Source organism: Marmota flaviventris, chromosome 4, assembly GCF_047511675.1.
Source record: "Marmota flaviventris isolate mMarFla1 chromosome 4, mMarFla1.hap1, whole genome shotgun sequence".
NCBI lineage: Eukaryota > Metazoa > Chordata > Mammalia > Rodentia > Sciuridae > Marmota > Marmota flaviventris.
The window spans coordinates 31,652,186-31,672,284 of NC_092501.1; the positions used below are offsets into that span (position 1 = coordinate 31,652,186).

Genomic DNA, 20,099 nt, shown 5'->3' on the forward strand with positions numbered 1-20,099 from the left:
TGAGTGGAGAAAGCAATTCTTTCTGTTCAGTTTCCAAAGTGCATGTTGGGATGCCAGCTCCCCTTTCCACTGGCAAATGACCTTACCATTCATTTCTGCTCTTTCCTTCCCTTCACTGTGGTGAGGAGAAATAAAACTGAGAACTTTGTTGCACTAAGTCTAACAGCACAGAAGCTAACAACCCTGGGATGAGCTTCATGATGATTGCTTTTGTGTGTATGAGGTTTATGAAAGAAAAGAAAAACTTTCATAAATTAGCACAATAGTGGTCCAGGGATATGGCTCAGTGGTAGAGTGTTTGCCTAGTATGCGTGAGGCACTGGGTTTGATTCCGGCACCACATAAAAAATAAACAAAATAAAGGTATTATATCCATCTACAAGTAAAAAAAAAATTTTTTTTAATTAGCACAATAGCATATGAATGAAGGGATTTGGAATCTTTTCCTGGGAGATATTCTCTGAAGACCCCAATTTTATGCCAGTGACAGTAGTGGTGGGTTCAGCATGGAATCTATTTTTGTAAGCATAAGGTACCTTACAAAGAGCCCTGACTGCCTGGCCAAACCAGAGATTCTGGCTTGCAGATAAAACTCCTGAAAAGATAATATCCTATTATTATTTCTGAGTGGAGAGGAATTGGTTTAGAAATATAATAGAGAACTTGATAGCATAAAAAGGCTTAGGCCTATAGTAGACTCATGCTATTCTTGTAATTAAAGTAAAAATTTTATGGAAGCTACATCATTAAATCTAATTATTTTAAACTTTAAGTCTTTTAGTATAAGGAATGAATATAAAGAATAGGATGCAATGCTGGGCGTAATGGTGTATGTCTGTAATCCCAGTTTCCCAGTTAACTCGGGAGGCTAAGGCAGGAAGATTCCAAGTTCAAGGCCAGCCTATGAAATTTAGACCCGGCCTCAAAATAGAGAATGGAAATGGATGGGGATGTAGTTCAGTGGTAAAGTACCCTTGAGTTCCATATCCAGACCCCCCCCCCAAAAAAAAAAAGAAAAATGAATAGGATATTATAGAATAAATCCAGTGAAACTGTGGTATAACAGTACAGATACTCTATGACCTGACAATTTGGTGGGGAAAGACTTAACATGTGACACATGAGACACATTTGTTCCAAGAAGCAAATATCAGTGTGGCCTAGACTCGTAAGGGGAAAGCTTTGAGGAGGTGGTGAGATTGGCACTAATGTGGGATGGGTAGGACTGGAAGAATGAGTGGGAGGGAAGAGGTGATTCCAAGAACCTATAAAAATCTGAGTGAAGGCCCAGGCCCTACGGACCAGGTCAAGGGACTAAAGTGATTATAGTAGAAACATTGAGTAGACAAAAATGTCTGGGAGCTTATTACATGGGGACTTGAAAACCAGGCAGAAAGGACTGAGAGACTTTTAATATTAATGCTCTGAAACTAAAATTGCCTTTTAATAAAGCATATGCTTTGCTATAATAAATCCTGCGTCATGAGAAGAAAAATGCTATTTGTAAACACCATCTCTGACTGGTTTATCATTTTGCTCCACTCCAAAGTCCCTGGAAAGTAATCCGTTTCCATGGAAGAAAGGCAAAGAAGTTCTTGTGGCAGTGATCACTAAGCCAGAGGAAATGCTTCTACAGGGCTGATTCTTCACAGGGAATACAGGAACTGGGAAGCCAAAGGCACAGTTTGCACCAGTGTCCACTGTGTGATCCCCAACAGATATGTCATTTAATTTGGCAAGGAGGCCTTAGTAAAACTGATCACAAAGCTGGAAGAATAGTTAGGTTCTCCAGGTTTGGTCTTTAGGGGAAATAACTTAATGTGACAATCCAGGTTAATGGGATAGCAGACACTCAATCCACTCAAAATGCACTCGAGTCCTTTTCAGAATCTGGTCCCTCCTTTAGTCAGATCCTTATTCCCATATTATAGTTCTGCTCTATAACAAAAATATATATAAATATAATTCATATGCCTTAAAATTCACCCTATAAAGTATACAATTCAGTGGGTATTTTAAGCATGTTCACAGTTACCACCACTAATTTCAAAATGTTTTCATGACCCTATAAAGAAAAGTATATACCCATTAGCAGTCCCTTCCCATTTTTTCTTTTCCTCCATGCCCTGACATTCACTAACATCCTGTTACCATAGGCCTGCCAGTTCTAAACATCTCTTTTAAATGCAGTCATATACCATGTGATCTTTTGTTCCCGTCTTCTTTCACTTAGCATGATACTTTTTAAGTTTCATCTGTGTTGTAGCATGTATCAATACTTTGTTCCTTCTATGGATGAATACTATTCCACTATATAGATATGTAGACATACCACATTTTATTTATTCATCTATCAGCTATGGACGTTTAGGTTGTACGTACTCTTTGGCTGTTATGACCATTCATATGTTTTTGTGTGGATATAGTCTTTTCATTTTCTTGGGTATATAAATACTGGAATTGGTGGGTCAAATGAAACTCTCTTTAACTTGCTGAGGAACTGCCAGACTACTTTCCAAAGTGACTATAATATTTCACAGTCCCACCAGCAGTGCATAAGGGCTCAAATTTCTCCACATTCTAGAAAACATATTTGTTACTTTTTTATTTAAGCTATCCTAATAGGTGTGAAGAGATATCTCACTGTGCCTTTTGTTTTGTTTTGGTTTGGTTTTGGCAGTGCTGGGAATTGAGCCCAGTGCCTTAGATATGCTAGGCAACTGCTCTATCGATGATATATACCTCCTTTTAAATTTTTATTATGAGATAGGGTCTTGCTAAATTGCTGCGGTTGATCTCAAACTTGTGATCCGCCTGCCTCAGCCTCCTGAATCACTGGGATTACAGATGTGCACCACTGCACCCAGCCACTGTGCCATTTTAATCTGTAGCATACAGAGATCTTATGCCAGAAATAAGCACTTGCTCTGCTAATTAACTATTTGCCAAATACAAGGCTGTTGAACATGCCTTAGATAAGATTTTATGGCCATTTTATCTCTACTGTCCTTGTAACAGAACTTCACAATGATTCCCTTTTTCATTTGAGTAGTTGGTACACATTAGGTTCTACACCTAGTTTTTCGACATTTTGAAAACTATAGAAAATGCAATCTTCTTAATTCCTCCCCTTTATCTAAACAGGTAAGTTAAGAACCATTTAACTTACTGCATGAAAGGTCTTTATTATAATCATGTAATCAATTTAAAAACAAGTTTTACTGTAAAGGGGTATGTACAATTTGGATAAAATAAAATTCAAATCACAGCCAGTTCACTGCAGGTGCGGGAAGACAGGTACTCTCAAATATTTCTAGTGGGACTGTAAATTCATAGAAATTTCAGGAGAAGGGCAGGTAGCTATTTGATAATGTGTATCAAAATCCTTAAAATGTTTATAAACTTTGATCCAACAATCCCAGTTATTAAACATTACCCAAGGAGAAAAAAAATGTTCAATAATACAGCGCTAGTTGTAGTTCATTTATAGATTGGAAGTTGTCATTGAAAATTGTGTAGACTTGCCTTTACTGCAATAGGGAAACATTTATGATCTACTTTTACTTGAATGGAACAGGCTGAAAAATAGTGCATATACTCTGTGTTCCTGTTTTGGTAAGACAAAAAAATATTTTGTGTGCATGGCATACAAAAACTCTGAAAGGCTACATGTCGAAATGAAGCTTTTAAAAAGGTAATATCTCCGATTTTTATAGCTAGAAAAAATAAAACTATTTTTGAAGAAAACAGGCATTGCTCTGTTAAAAGAACTTGTGTATGTGACCTGTAGGAATGTTCTGCATTTATGAGTAACTTCCCTCTTCTATTGATATATTTGTTTGGCATTCTAGGGGTGTCTAGGAGTGGTTCCCAAATGCCTGTCGCAATATAATCTACTGGGGTTCTTTATAAAAATACTGATTCCTGGGTCCTGCCCCTAAGAGATTCTCATTCACTGGTGGAAGAAGGGGCTTGCAAAGTGAGGATCCAAAAATCTGAATTTTTTTAAAACTCTCCTAGTGCTTCCAATGTACAGCCTAGTTTGTGAAAACTATAAAATGATGTTGCATAGTGTGGCTGAAACTTGTTTCATTTAAATGTCCCATTACAATCAACTCATGAATATGTCCACCCTTCTCTGAGCATTTCTATTACTTAGACCTCTGCCTGCTAATGGGCTCAGTGTTTCAGTCAGCTCTTTTGTCGCTGTGATCCCAAGACCTGATTATAACAACTTAAAGGAGGAAAAATTTATTTTGGCTCACGGTTTCAGAGGTCTCACTGCATGGTTGGCTGACTTCATATCTCTGGGCCCAAGATGAAGCAGAACATCAAGGCAGAAGAGTGTGGTGGAGTAAAGCAGCTCAGAACATGGCAGCCAGAAAAGAGAGAGACAGCTCTGTTCACCAAGGGCAAAATATATACCCCAAAGACACACCCCAAGTTATCTACTTCCTCCAGCCACACCCTGTCTGCCTACAGTTATGACCCAGTTAATCCATATCAGTGGATTAATCCACTGATAAGGTTACACATCTCACAATCTAATCGTTTCATCTCTGAAAATGTTTACATTGTCTCACACATGAGTTTTTGGAGGACATTTCATATCTAAATCATAAAACCCAACCTTTGTGTTCATATCCCATGTACAACTTTCCTATTCTTACCATAGAAGATTTGCCCAAGAATGGAGTCCTGAACCACACTAAGCCAGGAAGATTTTCTCTTCTAGGAATTTTCAACTGAGACCAAGACTAGAAGTTTGCCAGGATTGGACACTAACTGGAAGAGATGTCTAGGACTGGAGAAGCCATTTTCTACCAAATGTTCATTAATGGAGAGTTTATTAAAAGAAAAGGACTTGGGAATGATATTGGCCAAGTTATATGATTATATTGTGTGCATGTACGAATATGTAACAACAAATCCCATCAATATGTACAACTATAATGCACCAATAAAAAAAATGTGGGAAAAAAGGAAGAAAAAGCAGATGTACAAAGAGAAATTTAAACAAGAGACTGAGAAATGGAGGATATATATATATATATATATATATATATATATATATATATATATTTATTTATTTACATACATACATATATATATATTTCCTAATTTTCTAAATCCTTGTCCTTGCCCCTGTGAGACCCAAGTTTACCCTCTTCCCTTGGAGACTATCAGTTACTTCTTCTAATAAATTGCCTTGTTGGAATGAGTTTCTGTTCTTTACAATTAATGTGAGGCTAAGAGAACTGAAACCCATTGGTGTGAATATACTATGTATACAACCAGAGATATGAAAAATTGTGCTCTATATATGTAATAAGAATTTGCATTCTGCTGTCATATATAAATTTAAAAATTTACATTAAAAAAGAGAACTGAAGCCTAACAGAACTTAAAGACAGCATCTAAAGAATCATCCCTCAATCCTGCATTCTTATAGCCCAATCCTTAATGTCCCACTTCCTATGTGACTTTCTGGCCATGTCTACCCTTATTTCTATTTGCTGAGACAAGAAGTTAAATCCCTCCAGTCAGAAAGAATCTGTCTTTTTATCATATGCAGGAAAGATACCATAGTTGAATTACTCTCTTGACTTCTGTGATGAGACAGACTAGCTCATGTGTCTGGTATTTGATTTTTCCCAATCCACAGCCACATATCCCATTTCTTTAATACAAGTAGTAAAATAGTAATGGAAATATCAGTAATAATTAAAATAGAAAATGTCTGTGGAGCATTAAGGATTTTTATATTTGACACTCTATTTAACAACTGTATGAGACAGACAAAGATGATGTTATTAGCCCTTCTTTCTTTTTTCAGTGCTGGAGATCAAACCCAGAGCCTTATGTCCAAGACCACTTTCTTATTTGAGAAAATTAAACCAAAACAAATTAAATTTATTCACTCATCAAATATTGAATATTTCTTATGTCCCAGGAATATACTTCCTTGCTCCTAGGGACTTACAATTCTAGCAGGGAAGGCAGACAAGTAATTACCATAAGATGCTGTGTGGGTTAAGAAAAGAACCAGAACAAGCCTTCTAACATGGAGAAAATCCTATTCCCTTAGCTCTAACTATACCCACAGTTACCTAATTTGCCCAAATTACATGATGAGAATCTTAAAAGAAAAGCCAAGGTACCAGATGTAACTTACGTGAGGACAGTTTTACTTCTTTTACTTTTTTTTCCCTACATCAAACCCAAAATGCTCAAAATTTAACATGTTCCATGCTTTCTTCCTGTTATCAAACTCAGGTTCTTGGATCCAGAGTTGTAGAAATGAGCACTGGGTCCAGAAAGAATTTGAAGCACAGACAAGACTTTCTCTGAGACTTCTGCTCCCACCAGAAGGTAGGCAGCACCCAGGGGACAGGAATCCCATACTGACCCAAGCAAAGAACAAAAGGGAATAGTTTTTGTGGCATCTCTGGGATGGCAGAACCTGGCCTCTTGTTGTCATCGCAGGTTCAGGTGGGATTTCAGTCATGCCTGCACTGTTCTCCATCATGCTTCTTTGTGTATTACATGTCACATTACGATGGGGTTTTTTGTTTGGTTGGTTGGTTTTTTTGATACCAGGGATTGAACTCAGGGGCATGGAAATACTGAGCCACATCCCCAGACCTATTTTATATTTTATTTAGAGCCGGGGTCTCACTGAGTTGCCCAGTGCCTTGCCGTTACTGAGGCTGGCTTTGAACTTGGGATCCTCCCACCTCAGCCTTCAGAGCTGGGATTACAGACATGTGCCACCATGCCCAGCCCTCATTACCATCTCAATTCTCTACCTAGTGATGTGTGTTTTAGTGTGTTAATAATGTAAAGGTAACTATGATTACTTGGTGACTACTCTATGCATGCATTTAACAAGTTGCCCCTTATCATCTGGTAAACTCTCTGACATTAATATTTTCAGAATAGCACACTTTGTCTGGCATTAGCTGGCATTTCTGCAGACCATAGTCTCAGAAATGGAGCTGGCTTTCCAGCTTCCCACCTCCTGGCATGTAATCTCACCCGTATAGTCTTGAAGACTGGCTCATCTTTTAACTCCTAATTTTCTGATATGGCTGTTAATCCAGGAAGACTGAGAGCTAGCTAGACTGTCATATTTTTCCTGAAAGGTGTTCATCTCTAACTCCTAAGGGCTCCTATTCTTGGTGGGGGGGCCCTGACTGTGCCAACCCCTTACCCCAAAGAAATGCTTCCTTCATCTATTTTCTGACTCATTTCATCACAGCATCATCAGCTTCCCAAGTACTCCTCTGCTCACTCTCCCCCTTCAAGCAGTAAGTGTTGTCAGTTCTTCCTCTTTCTTGCTCCCATACCCACTGACTGGGGCCTTTTGTCCAGCCATCATTTCTTCCCTGGGCCTTATCAATAGGTTAACCAACCTCCTAGCTTCCACCCTTTTACTGATTTCTGACACGAAAATCTTATCATATCATTCCAGGACTTTGAAAGTTTTGGTACTCTGTCTTTGAGGATCAAAAAATTTCAGAATCTTTAACTTGGCTCAGAAAACCCATTTGCAAGGTGGGCTCCCTGCCAGGCCTCTCCTGTCCCATCCCACAGGCAGCCTCTTTTCAAAGAGCGCTCCTGCATATTCCATTCCCTCTTCTTATGTTCATGTTCCCCTTTTCTCTCTGGGTGAACTATTTACTTCTTGTCCTTCAAAGCACAGTTCAAATGACAAATCTTTTAAAAGCTATACCTGAATCTCTGGGCATCCACTTCTCTAGTGTTCATCACATTGTGTTGTAATGATTTGCTCATACATTTGTCTCTCCCATAAGACAAGTGAACCCATCTAAGGTAGGGGACAATGTTTTCCTCAACACCCAGGGGAATGCCTGGCAAATAAAGTAGTTGTCAGTCCATTTTGTGCAGCTGTAAAAGAATGTCAAAGACTGGGAATTTTATTTTGTAAAATGGAAACTTAGATTCTCACAGCTCTAGAGGCAAGAAAGTCCAAAGTCAAAGCCCTGACATCTGGTGAAGAACTTCTTATTTGTCCTCACATGACCGAATGCAGAAAGACAAGCCAGGGTGTCATAACATGGTTGAAGATCAGAAGAGGGCAAACTCACTCCTGCAAAACTTACCTATAATGCCTTTAACCAATTTATGAGTTCAGATCCCCTTCTAACCTAAGACCTTTCATTAGGTTTCACTTCCCAATACTGCCGCATGGAGGATTAAATTTCCAACATATGAAATTTGAGGAATTGAATTGAGGTGACAGAAGTAGCCAATGTTTAATGAATGAAAAAAAGATGTAAATAGACTCAGTCTTATTGTCAGGACTATAAAAACACAAGGCATCAACCTCCAATGAAAAACTCGGCACCCTCAACTATGCAGGGATGTTCTCTGAAGAAAACACACAGAAGGTAGGCAAAGAGGAGAGAAACCCTCTACTCTAAGGTTTGTATTCATCTTTGGAATGATTCCAATCATCAGAGATTACTCTATTTTAAAAGGCAATATTCTTACCTCTACCTTTGCTGAAAGAGTTAGGTTGACATTAATAGGAAAACGTCCAGATACTCAGGTGGATAATCGTTTAATTGTAGTGCCAAAATTTACCCATTTAAACAGCCAAACTTTGTATGCCCTCCTCTGTAAATTAATCCGAACTATTTCCGAGGTAAGGGTGGGATATAAATGATCAACACTGACAGCAGCTGAGGATGCTAAGCACCTTTGCTACCTCTGGAAGGGCTGGCTGGGGCTGCTCTTGACAGGTGGGGGACCCATCCCTCTCGGAGGACGTGGAGGTTTTCCGGCGCCCGGAGCCCCGCCCACCACCGCCCGCGTCTGCCGGGGCCTGAGGCTGGGTCGGGGGCGGGATCCGCCACGTGGAGCGCCTGCCGGATTCTCGGAAGGCGCCTGCGCAGTTACCGCAGCGCAGCTCCGGGGTGGCCTGTCACCCTACGTCAATAGCGGAGGCCCCACGGCCCGGGTTTACTCCAACGCTGCTGACCTGCTGACGTAACTTTATCGTGCGGGGCGCAGACGGAAGAAAAAGGAGTAGGAGCGTGGGGCTGCATCAGACCCAGGGGAGTGCGGGCCTGGCGGCTTTGGCCAAGCAGGTAAGCATTGTCCTGCGGGGACTGCAGGCACCGTGGTCTCTGCGGAGGCGGGTGCGCGCCGGGCCAAGGCGGGAGGAGTGTGCGGGCCACCCAGCGGGGATGTGGCCGCGGGCCTGGTGGGGACGGGGGCCAGGCCTGGCGGGGGTCGGCGGGCTGGTGCAGGCGGGCGCAGACTGAGAGAGAGTGGGGTAGCTGGGCCGCCCTGAGCGCGCTGCAGGGCTCGCGCACGCGTCCATATGCTGGGGGGCGGCGACCTGAGGTTTACTGATGGCTCTAGGCCCCCCCAACCTCCGGGCAATCGCACGAGTAATGGGCTAGAAGAATCTGCAAGCCCCTTCTCAGCCCCAGAGTTCGGAAGCAGTTTCCACTGCACCTGGCTGACGATTGTGGTGTAATAGGTTTGTAACAGGGGCCTGTGTCTGCAGTTCGCAGTGGGCCCACCTGGGCATTCGGGAACGTCTCTGGAGCCTGGGATTAGCTCAAAAGAGCCTTTTGCAATATGCCATATGGTGTTTGATTTTTCTTTCTAGCACATTAGGTCACACCTGAATTCCCCACCCCCACCCCACGTACCTTACCTCTTCCCCTGTCATTATCTTCTGCCCTCTGAGGTGGTGAGATTTATCTTTGGGCCTTTGTCTTTGTGTAGGGGTGAGCCATGTACTGAGCATGTGTTGCTTGGGTGAAGTTTGTTGGGACTGAAGTTCAGTTTTCTGTCTACATCAGTAAGATAAGGGCTTTCTGTTTAGAATATGTAGAGAGGTTCTTGAGAAATGTCCAGAGGCAAAACGTGGAAACTTTTGCACCTGACGACATTGAGTCTAGACACAGTGTGCACAGTCGGACACACACACACACACACACACACACACACACCCTTACCCTTCCTTTGCTCCCAAGGATCAGCTTTCTGCTTTTTGGGGAGTGATAAATTCTAGCAGGATGAACAGTCCATTGCAGTCAGGGAACTCAGTAGGAGACAAGTGGTACAGGGGAACAGGCCAGGTGGCCTGGTTGCTAGGTCAGTCCTCAACAGGTAAATTAATGGACCTTTCAGAGATTGCAGGTACCTTTGATAAAAGAAGGGTAAATAGTCTGCAAATATGTGTGTATCATATCCATCAGTGATAATTGACTTCTTTGTGCCTGTGATAGGTCCTGAAGAAAATAAAAGAAGAAAAGTTTGAGAGACATGTTAGTGCCTAAAAGACAGGAGGAGGAAGACTGATATGTATTGGTCATCTGTTACGATCAAGTACTTTCCATGCATTATCTCATTGTAACTATTACTGTCCCTCATTTAGCAACAAAGAAATTGAAGCTTAAGATTAAGTACCCTCCAGAAGGCACCAGCTTGCAAGCACAGAGCTTGAGCCCAAATCTGTTCACCTTCAAAGTGCATGTTCCCTGTCCTGTTTACCTGGCTGTCAGTGGTGAATTGGGAAAAGCCAATCTGGAGGATTAAATCCAACATCGAAGGCTAGAGTTGCTGGGGAAGTTTTCATGAAGAGGTAGACCTGGAATTTAGTGTCACCATTGAATTTTTTTTTTTTTTTACCCTTTGGCTCTTCATAAGTATTTTGGAGAATTCACACATAAATATTGATTTAGTAAATATTATTGAAGGAATTTATATAGAGGCAAATAGATCATGGGTTCATATCATACGTAAGGATTTTGTAGAAACCAGAAGTCAATAGAGATCACTTGACATTTTCAGTTGCCTATCAGATGCCATGTGTTTTATAGCAGATGTGTCCTGCACATCTCTCGCCCACTTCTGTGCCTTTGTACAGTATAAATTGTAGAACAATGTGTGCCATTCCTTATTTTTTTTCACTATGAGACTAACTTCTGGTTTTCTGAGGCACATTTATTTGGAATACACCTCCCAGTCTATAGAGAACAAGTTAAAGGGGAGCCTACCAGCAAAGAAAGGGTTTTTCTTATCTTATGAAAACAGCAGTGTCCCCATAACATAACAAGTGCTGCTGCGATAATGAATGGCTTCTTTACCTTGTGCATGTAGGAAGGAGTTCCCAGTTTGTTTTCGTTGTTGCTGTTGCTTTTGTTTTGTTTTTAGAATTAAACTGTTTGAAGCCTCCAAGTTTGACCAGGGTGCGAAAATGCCCATAACCACCCTGTCCTCCATGCTGAAATTTCTAGTCATGTACTCATTCATCCTCATGAGATATGCTCAGTCATTTGAAATGTTAGCCAGTTGTAAGCATTGCTCCCCCATTCCCTTCCAGGGATGCAGTGTTGCTTTAGATTCCTGTGGGAAACAGGAAGAAAAATGTGGCTGCAGCCTCTGGCCTTTCATATCTTTTGTGGAGGACAAGAATTAAGCTGACATTTCAAATATGTGAATTTCCATCTTTGGTTGGGAGGTGATAGCAGGAGAGGTCTGTTCTAGGATGCTGGATTTGTTCATCTATTGGAGACCCCCCCCAACAGTGTAAGGATTGTAATGAAGATCTAGTATCAATATGTAAACATGTACCTTAAAGCTTTTTCATCACTCAAAATATTCATAGCCATAAATTGCTGTTTGCTTCTATGAAAACTAAGATGGCACTGGAAAAAGAAGGGCTAGGGCTTGGGAGGGAGCCATTTGTCTCTTCTTTTCTTTTCTCTAATACAGAAGAGATAGGAGTTACTCTAATGCAGAGGAGTTTAGAACATAAGGGTCAAATTTTTACTCGAAGAATATAGGAAAATAAAATGAATTGTCTAGTATTTTTCATGATTTACTTTTTAAAAATTACATTCTACAGATACTTCATCTCTCAGACCATCTCTCAGCATGTTGAGTCAAGTTTACCGCTCTGGGTCCCAGTCCTTCAACCATCTCCTGCCCTGGGTCAAGTCCACAGCTGTCTCCAGATCTCGTATGTATCACTGATGAGTATGTGGGGGTATGGTGGTCCAAGTGCTTTTCATACAAGTTTGTATTGTTTTTGTTGTTGTTGTTTTAATTTCAATTGATTTTGTTACTGATTTAATCAGAGGAAACTTTGCTTTATGGTCACTTTATGCTTTGAATGTAGCTCTTGCTGCTCTGCCATTGCAACTTATTTTTTAAATGGATATGTTTCTTTCTCTTCCTCTCTCCCTGCCCCTCTCTAATCTCAGGAGAAATGGGATTACCTTTCTTCCCCATCCCGTGTAGATTGATATGTCCTTGAGTACCATACCCACTATAGGAATGAAGTAACCCAGACTTTGGGCATGGTACCAGAAGATCTCAGAAATGACTGTATCCCAAATTAGCAAATGAATTACAGCTTCAACAGAGAACAGTTGAAGAGTAGCCTTTGAATCACTTCTTTAAAAAGTTCTGCTCCCTGTTCCTGCTAACAGGCAGAATCACAGACTCTGGGACCGGAGTCCCCTGTGTTTCTCCTTTGCTAGCAAAGCAATAAAACTTTTTTTCCTTTTTCTTAAAACTGTGTTCTCATTATTGGATTAGCATGAAGGACAAGCTTTCAGTAACAATGACACTGGTCTGTTTGGGAAATTTGTCTGTCTTTTCCTGATTTCTTGGAGAGTCAGGATGCGGAGCTTTAGTATTGGTGACTCCATTTTGATTTTTAGTCTGGTTTGTTGTAGTCCAGTGCAGGAGCTTAATCCAAAATAATGTCTTCTGTAATTTTTTTTTTTTTTTTTTTTTTAGTTGTAGATGGACACAATACCTTTATTTTGTTTATTTATTTATTTTTATGTGGTGCTGAGGATTGAACCCAGTGCCTCACATATGCTAGGCAAGCACTCTACCACTGAGCCACAGCCCCAGCCCCTGTAATTTTTATTTAACAAAGTTTTTACTACATTTATTTTATTGTTAAAGCATATTTTTTCATTTAATTTATAATTTAAAAAATAGCAGTACTTTTTTTTTTTCATTTTTTATTTATTCTTTTTTTTCAAAGACATAGGCAGGGTTTTTTTTTAAAAAAGAGAGGGAGAGGGAGAGGGTGGGAGAGAGAGAATTTTAATATTTATTTTTTAGTTTTTTCGGCAGACACAACATGGTTGTTTGTATGTGGTGCTGAGGATCGAACCTGGGCTGCATGCCTGCCAGGCAAGCGCGCTACCGCTTGAGCCACATCCCCAGCCCATAGGCAGGTTTATTTAGGAAAGTAGAGAGACACATTCAAGGAAGAACGGGGGCAGTCTCAAAAGAGAGGCACTTTGGGGGTAAAGCAAGGAATATGCACTCAAGGGAGGACAGGGACTATCTGTAGAGGAAGACACAGCCACTTTTTCTTTTTGAAGTATTGCTTTTTAATATGGAAAACATAAAAAAGCTCAAGGAAAAAGAATTCATAATGCCACTGCCCTAAGAGAACCATAGTTAACTTTTTGGTAAAGTCTCTGTTTTTTCTTCTGTGCCATGCTGGAAATCAATCCAAGACCTCACAAGTGCTAGGCAAGTGGTCTACCACTGAGCTATACAGCCAGTTCTGGGAAAGTTTTTATAATACATTTTTACTTTCTCTCTCCCCACCCACACACATATTTAACCTTTTTTTTGTATGCAATTGATTCCAAAAATAGTATTTAGCAGTCTGCTTTTTATAGTTAGATAAAAGGTATTTTCCCATATCAGTAAAATATCTTATATAAGTTAATCTCTACTGGCTGTAGATTATTCCATGGTATAGTTTTTTAAAAATGACATCTTAAATTCTGATGATTAAGTGTTATGTTAATTACAAAAATTTAGAAAGTGCAAAGCATTTAAAATTATAAATTTTTTGCTAACCATAAATTCATATTATGGAAATATCCATTATTAATATTTAGGAATATTAAGTTCCAGACTATTTATCTATTTATAGACACACACTGTTTTAAATGTGATTGGCATGCTGTTTTTGACTTCTTTTCCTTTTAATATTTTTAACAATGAATATCTTTTTCTTTAATTTGTTTTAATTAGTTTTTAATATTATCAGTGTATCACACTCTAACCATTCACCCATTAAAGGACATCTAGATTTTTATTTTGGGGGGAGGGGGTACCATTTTGAATAAGGCTGCTTTGAAAATTTGTGTACAGGATTTTGTGTGAACATAGTTTTCATTTCTGTGGGATAAATGCCCAAAAGTCTGCACTTTTTGGGTGTGATGGTAGTTGGATGTTTAGTTTTACCAAAAACTGCCAAACTGTTTTTGCAGTGTAACTGAACAATGGTTACATTGTTACATTCCCACTAGTAATATATGAGGGATCCACTAACATCAAAGCTATCATCCATCCATCAAAATGGCTAAAATAAAAGTGACAATATCAAATGCTGATGAAATGTAGATCTGGGTTTACATTTTATCAGCATTTGATATTGTGACTTTTATTTTAGCCATTTTGATGGATGGATGATGTTAGTTTTAACTTGCTTTCCCTAATGACTAGTGGTGGATATCTTTTCACATGATCATTTACCTTCTCTGTGTCTTCTTCAGTGAAATGTTTTTTCATGTCTTGCTCATTTGTAAATGGATTTTTTTGGTTTTCTCCAATTGAATTTTGAGAATTTTTTGTATCTTCTAGGTACTAGTCTTTTTTTTTAGTTGTTGATGAACTTTATTGACTTTATTTTTTTATGTGGTGCTGAGGATCAAACCCAGTGCCTCATGCATGCTAGGCGAGAACGCTACCACTGAATCACAACCCTAGGTACTAGTCTTTTGTCACATATGTAGTTTATAAATATTTTGTCCCAGTTTATTAGCTTATCATTTCATTTTCTTAACAGGGTCTTTCACAGAAGAAAGTTTATTTTGATGAGGTTCAGTTTTTCAATTTATGGATTATACTATTGGGGTCAAATAAGTCTAAGAACACTCATATATAGGCCTAGGTTCTGAAAATTTTCTCATCTGCTTTTTCTAAAAACTTTATAGTTTCACATTCTATATTTAAGTTTGTGATCCACTTGAGTTAATTTTTGTATCAGGTGTGAAGTTTAAGATCAAGGTTCATTTTTTAGCCTGCGGATATCCGGTTCTAGCATCACTTGTTTGAGGTCTGTGTTTGATGTTTTGAGATGGCTGCCTCTTTGATATCACCCAACCTGATGAGTAGTCCATCTCCAGGCCTCACTGCAAGATGACTTGCTCAGTATCATCTAGAAAATCTCAGTCTCCCATTCATATGAAGAGGAATATAAAGGTTAAAAGTTTATAAAACATTAGAGCAGGCTTCCCACATGTGAAAACAGTCTGCAGTGCATACAAATTATGTAACTTAGTGACTTAAAACAACAACTGGCTATTTAGGTCACAATTCTGTGGGTTAGCATTTTTGACTGGGTTCAGTTATCAGTGACTGTGCCGCCTCTTAGAATGGCTCAGGACTGATTGCTAGGGTCTTGGGAGGCTCCCATGGGGATGACAGGTCACCTCTGTTCCATGTCATTTCCCACCTCCAGCAAGCTGTCCATCATCTTCACTTGATGTGTGTGGGTTCCCAAGAACATCATGTATGGACGCTACAAGGCCTCTTGAGGCTTAAGCCCAGAATTTATACTGAGCAGAACAAGTCACAGGGCCAACCTAGACTTAAGGAGTGGGAAAGTAGATTCCACCTGTTGGTGTGAGAATCTACAAAGCATTGTGGCCACTTTTATAATCTGGTAATATTGATAAGTTACTCAATTTCTCTAGGCCTCCATTTCCTTTTTTTATAAAATGGGAATAAGAACAACTAATAATGCATAAGAATTCAGTGAGATGTAATGATAATATCTAATACTTTCTTATAATGCAGCTGTATTAATATTAGCTATAGATTAATATTATCATATAGCTATATTAGTATTACTATGAAAGTATTAGATCCCTGTTTATGCATGAACTCATTTCACCCCCCATAACAACCTAATGAGAAAGGTAAAGTAGCAGCAAGTAAACAGAGGGGCTGTGATTCCAACTCAGACATTCTGGCTGCAGAGCCTATGTGTGTCCTTTTTACAGCCTCTACCTGTGTATAGGCTTAATCTTGACTGCTTAGCACAGTTCATGGTTTATAGTAAATGTTGATTTCAGTATTTTTGTTGTTGATATTATTCATCTCATTAGCCTCATTTATAGAACGAGGCACTTTTAAGATTTTTTATTGGTGCCTTATAATGATACATAATAGTGGGATTCAATATGCCATATTCATACATGCACATATCATAATTTGATCAATCTGTTTCCCTAGTATATTTCTTCTCCCTCCCTCTGATCTACTTGTTCTACTCTAATAATATCCCTTCTATTATTATTAATTAGTACATTATAATCATATGTATGCATATATATATATAAGCAATATTTATTGATCTATGTTCATACATGAACATAGCATAATTTGGCAGATTTCATTTTCCAGTACTTCCCCATGCCCTCTCCTCCTCCTTCCCTCCTGATCCCCTTTCTCCACTCTGTTGGTCTCCATTCTATTTTCATGAGATTCTTTTTTTATTCCTTTTCTTTCTCTTTCTCTCCCTCTCTCACATTATCTCTCTCCCTCTCCGACCCAACCACTCTCTAGCTTCCATTTGAGAGAAAATATTTGACCCGGGACTTTGTGAATCTGGCTTATTTCACTTATCATCATGTTCTCCAGTTCTACCCATTTACAGTAAATGACATATTTCATCCTCCTTTATGGCTGAGTAAAGCTCTGTTGTGTATATAGACCACGTTTTCTTTATCCACACATCTGTTGATGGGCATCTGATGGTGAAGATGGCACTTTCTGATCTTGTCCCTAGATTTCTGGACCTTTATATCCATGGAAGGTAAACAGTGTTCAACAGGAAACCCAAGAGGCCCTGGGTCACATGAAGCTCTCCTTGATGCTAAGACTCCCTGGACTTGACTGAGTTTTTATCTGTTTGAAACCTTGCTGATAATTGTGACCACTTCCTGAACCTTGTCATCCTCAATCTACTGTAATCCAGTTGCTGTAGCCAGAGTGACCCTTGATTGCCTGGCACCAAGCTGTGCCAACTTCCTCTGTTGATAGAGGCTGTAGGTCAGAAGTCTCCTTCGTGCTAGCCTGTCTGCTAGATTCTGATTGGTTTCTGCCATTTGATCACCCCGGCTGACCTGCTGGCCACACCTGTGCACCTAATGTGCTCTAGGAGGCCTCCCCACCCATGTTTATACCCTTTCAGGATACAACAGCCCTGCAGTGGTCAGGAGAGACAAATAACCAATAGGCTTAGAACTCATAGCTGCCATAGAGGCACCTGATACTTGATGGAGCTCTGAGCTCTGCAAACACCATATCAATGATCCTAGGTCTTGACCCCAGATTCAGATCCAAGGAAGTGAAGTCTCTTCCTTTTCCTTCACCACCCTTCTCTCTATCAGGTTGCTGAGACCAAATCATCATGTGTACAACTTTTATGCCTTGATAGATAGATTGTTTGATCTTTCCCCTGTCCCTTAGAATAATATTCTTTAAGACTAAGACAGGTACCTATATTGATAACCTAATTTTAAGAAAAAGGTACCCTAAAAACACACTGGTCCTTTGTTTCCAGGGATGCGCCAGCAGGAAACCATAGTACATCATGGTTCCAGCAAGGGTGCCAGAGCCCTGGTTCTATCCCAGAGGATCCCTACTAAGCAAGCAGCTTGTGCCAGAAACTCACCTGCAAGCCTATTGTGGAAAAAGTCAGATGGTATTTCTGGAATCCCCACAAACCTGAAATAGTTACTTTAAAAAAAATCATCATTTGCGGGCTGAGGTTGTGGCTCAGTGGTAGAGCGCTTGCCTCATATGTGTGAGGCACTGGGTTCAATTCTCAGCACCACATATAAATAAATGAATAAAATAAAGGTCCATCAACAACTAAATTTTTTTTTTTTAAAAAATCATTATTTAAGGGAAGGAAGAAAGGACTCTTTACTACTTTGTTGAAAGTGCTCTTTATTCTATTTGTGTGGAAAGAGCCTGGGGGAGAAGAAAACACAAGAATCTTCTAGGCTGTGAGAATGCACTTCTGCCTGCTTTAATACTGTTGTTACAGCCTAGAGAATGAGGGTGGAAGCGAGGATATGGTTAGGGAAGCACTTAGTGGAGGCAGAGGCAGAGAAATTTGTCTGTAAATAATGGCTGATTCAAGTGAGGGTAATTACTCTGAATGGTCCAAACAGTGGCTTGGGACAATTTTTTTTTTAAGTAATTCATTCAAATATTTATTTGTTGCCTATAATAGTGTGTAGAGAACTTAACCCTTTGTAAGGAATAAAGTTTAGTCCTGCCAAGAGAGAACCCATGTTGCCTATCTTGTTCTCTTCTTGCTGTCAGGGAGTTCCACTAAGGGAAGATCTGTTTGCTGTGGGACCCCACCCCTATCTACTGTCAGCATCTCCTCTCCTGCCCAGGCCCTGCTTTCCTGCCTAAGCACTCCTTCTGGCCAGTTAAATTAGGTGTGTGCCACATGAAACTCACATAACAGCTCCAGCAGGATAGAAGTGCATGTCTCTGTCTTTTTCCTTGAGGGGAGGCTGGCAGCCCTAAGGAGGAAGGCTGTCCAGGGTTGCCAGAGCAGCTCTGTGGAGTCATTGGGGGTGTGCTTCTTTCCCCTGATTGCTTCACAGTTCTAATGTTCTCTTGTGGTCCCAAATGGATGTTTGTGATCCAACGTTCATACCCATGTTCCAAGCAGCAGGATGAATAAAGGGAAGTTCCTAGAAGTCCCACGTATCTCATAAGCCAGAATTTAGTTACATGCTTATATATAACTGAGAAAGAAAGACAGTCTTTTAACTGGTGGCACTGTGCCCAGCTGATACATGGGGAAGTGTTAATTTGAGAAACAGGAGTTGGGTCCATGAGAAATAGGGAAGGAGTTCTTGCCTGACATTCAACTTTTCTCTTTTTTACTTTTGGCTTTATGCAGATATCCTTTAGCAATCTTTTACAGTGTTACAAGAAAAAGAACCAGGATAAGATTGTTTAGGAGCAGATATCCAATGGGACAGAAAGAAATTATCTGACTACAGCTTTGCTCTTTCTTGAGAAGCAGTGCTTCTTTTATCATTGTTACAGGCATCAGGATTCATGCTGTCATGTCAGAGAGAAAATTGTACGTGGATTAGTTATGATTTTTTTTTATTATTCATACTGATTACCAAATCTTTAATGTCTTTTGATATTCAGACTCTCCCTCTTTTTATAATGGTGTGGTTTCTTCAGAAGCACATATTTTTCTGATTATGAAAGCAATGCATTTTTATTGCATAAATTTGAAAAACATAAGAAAGGATGAAGGAAGAAATTTTAAATCTCCCATAATCCCACCAGAAATAAAATATTAATATTTTGACTTATTTGTCCTTTTCTGTACATTTAGACATATATACATGAAACCCATATATCATGAGCACTTTTAAAAAATTCTAAAAATGTTAATCTTTCTCCCCTTTTCTTTGGACATTTACTCTGCTTCTGGTTTTTCCTATCCATTCTGATGAACAGCTTCTGACACAACTCTTTGTTTTCACATCTCTGACTTATTCCTTAGAATAAATTTATGAACATGGAATTGCTAGATCAGAAGATTGAGCCTTCTTTTTTTTTTTAATTTTTAATATTTATTCTTCAGTCTTCGGTGGACACAACATCTTTGTTTGTATGTGGTGCTGAGGATCAAACCCGGGCCGCACGCACACCAGGCAAGCGAGCCACCGCTTGAGCCACATCCCCAGCCCAGATTGAACCTTCTTAAGGCTTTTGTTGTGTTCTATCGATGTTTCTTTGGGAAGATTGTTTCATTTATACTAGTCGTCAGCAGTGTTTGCCTGTGACCTGTGTACTGAGTGTAAACTCCATACAGCACTACACTGAGAACATGCTAGATATATTTTTGGCATACTGGTTTCACTCAGTAATGATAAAGCTACTTTTTAGTGGCTCAACTGGTTAATACTACGTGCCCTCTTTTTCTTGAAAAATTATTCTGTGTCTTTCTT

At 39.7% G+C, this 20,099-nt stretch overlaps 1 protein-coding gene across 1 annotated transcript in view; it reads left to right on the forward strand.

Annotated features, from left to right (window-relative positions):
* The first annotated feature begins 8,945 nt into the window (after positions 1-8,945).
* The window catches only part of Aldh18a1 (aldehyde dehydrogenase 18 family member A1), a 40,827-nt gene continuing 29,673 nt past the window's right edge, over positions 8,946-20,099 (forward strand). Inside the window, exons 1-2 of the mRNA XM_027930066.3 lie at positions 8,946-9,116; positions 11,894-12,007. Of these exons, the coding sequence (XP_027785867.2) occupies positions 11,923-12,007 (85 nt within the window). The 5' untranslated portion in view covers positions 8,946-9,116; positions 11,894-11,922. The remainder of the gene's footprint in view (positions 9,117-11,893; positions 12,008-20,099) is intronic.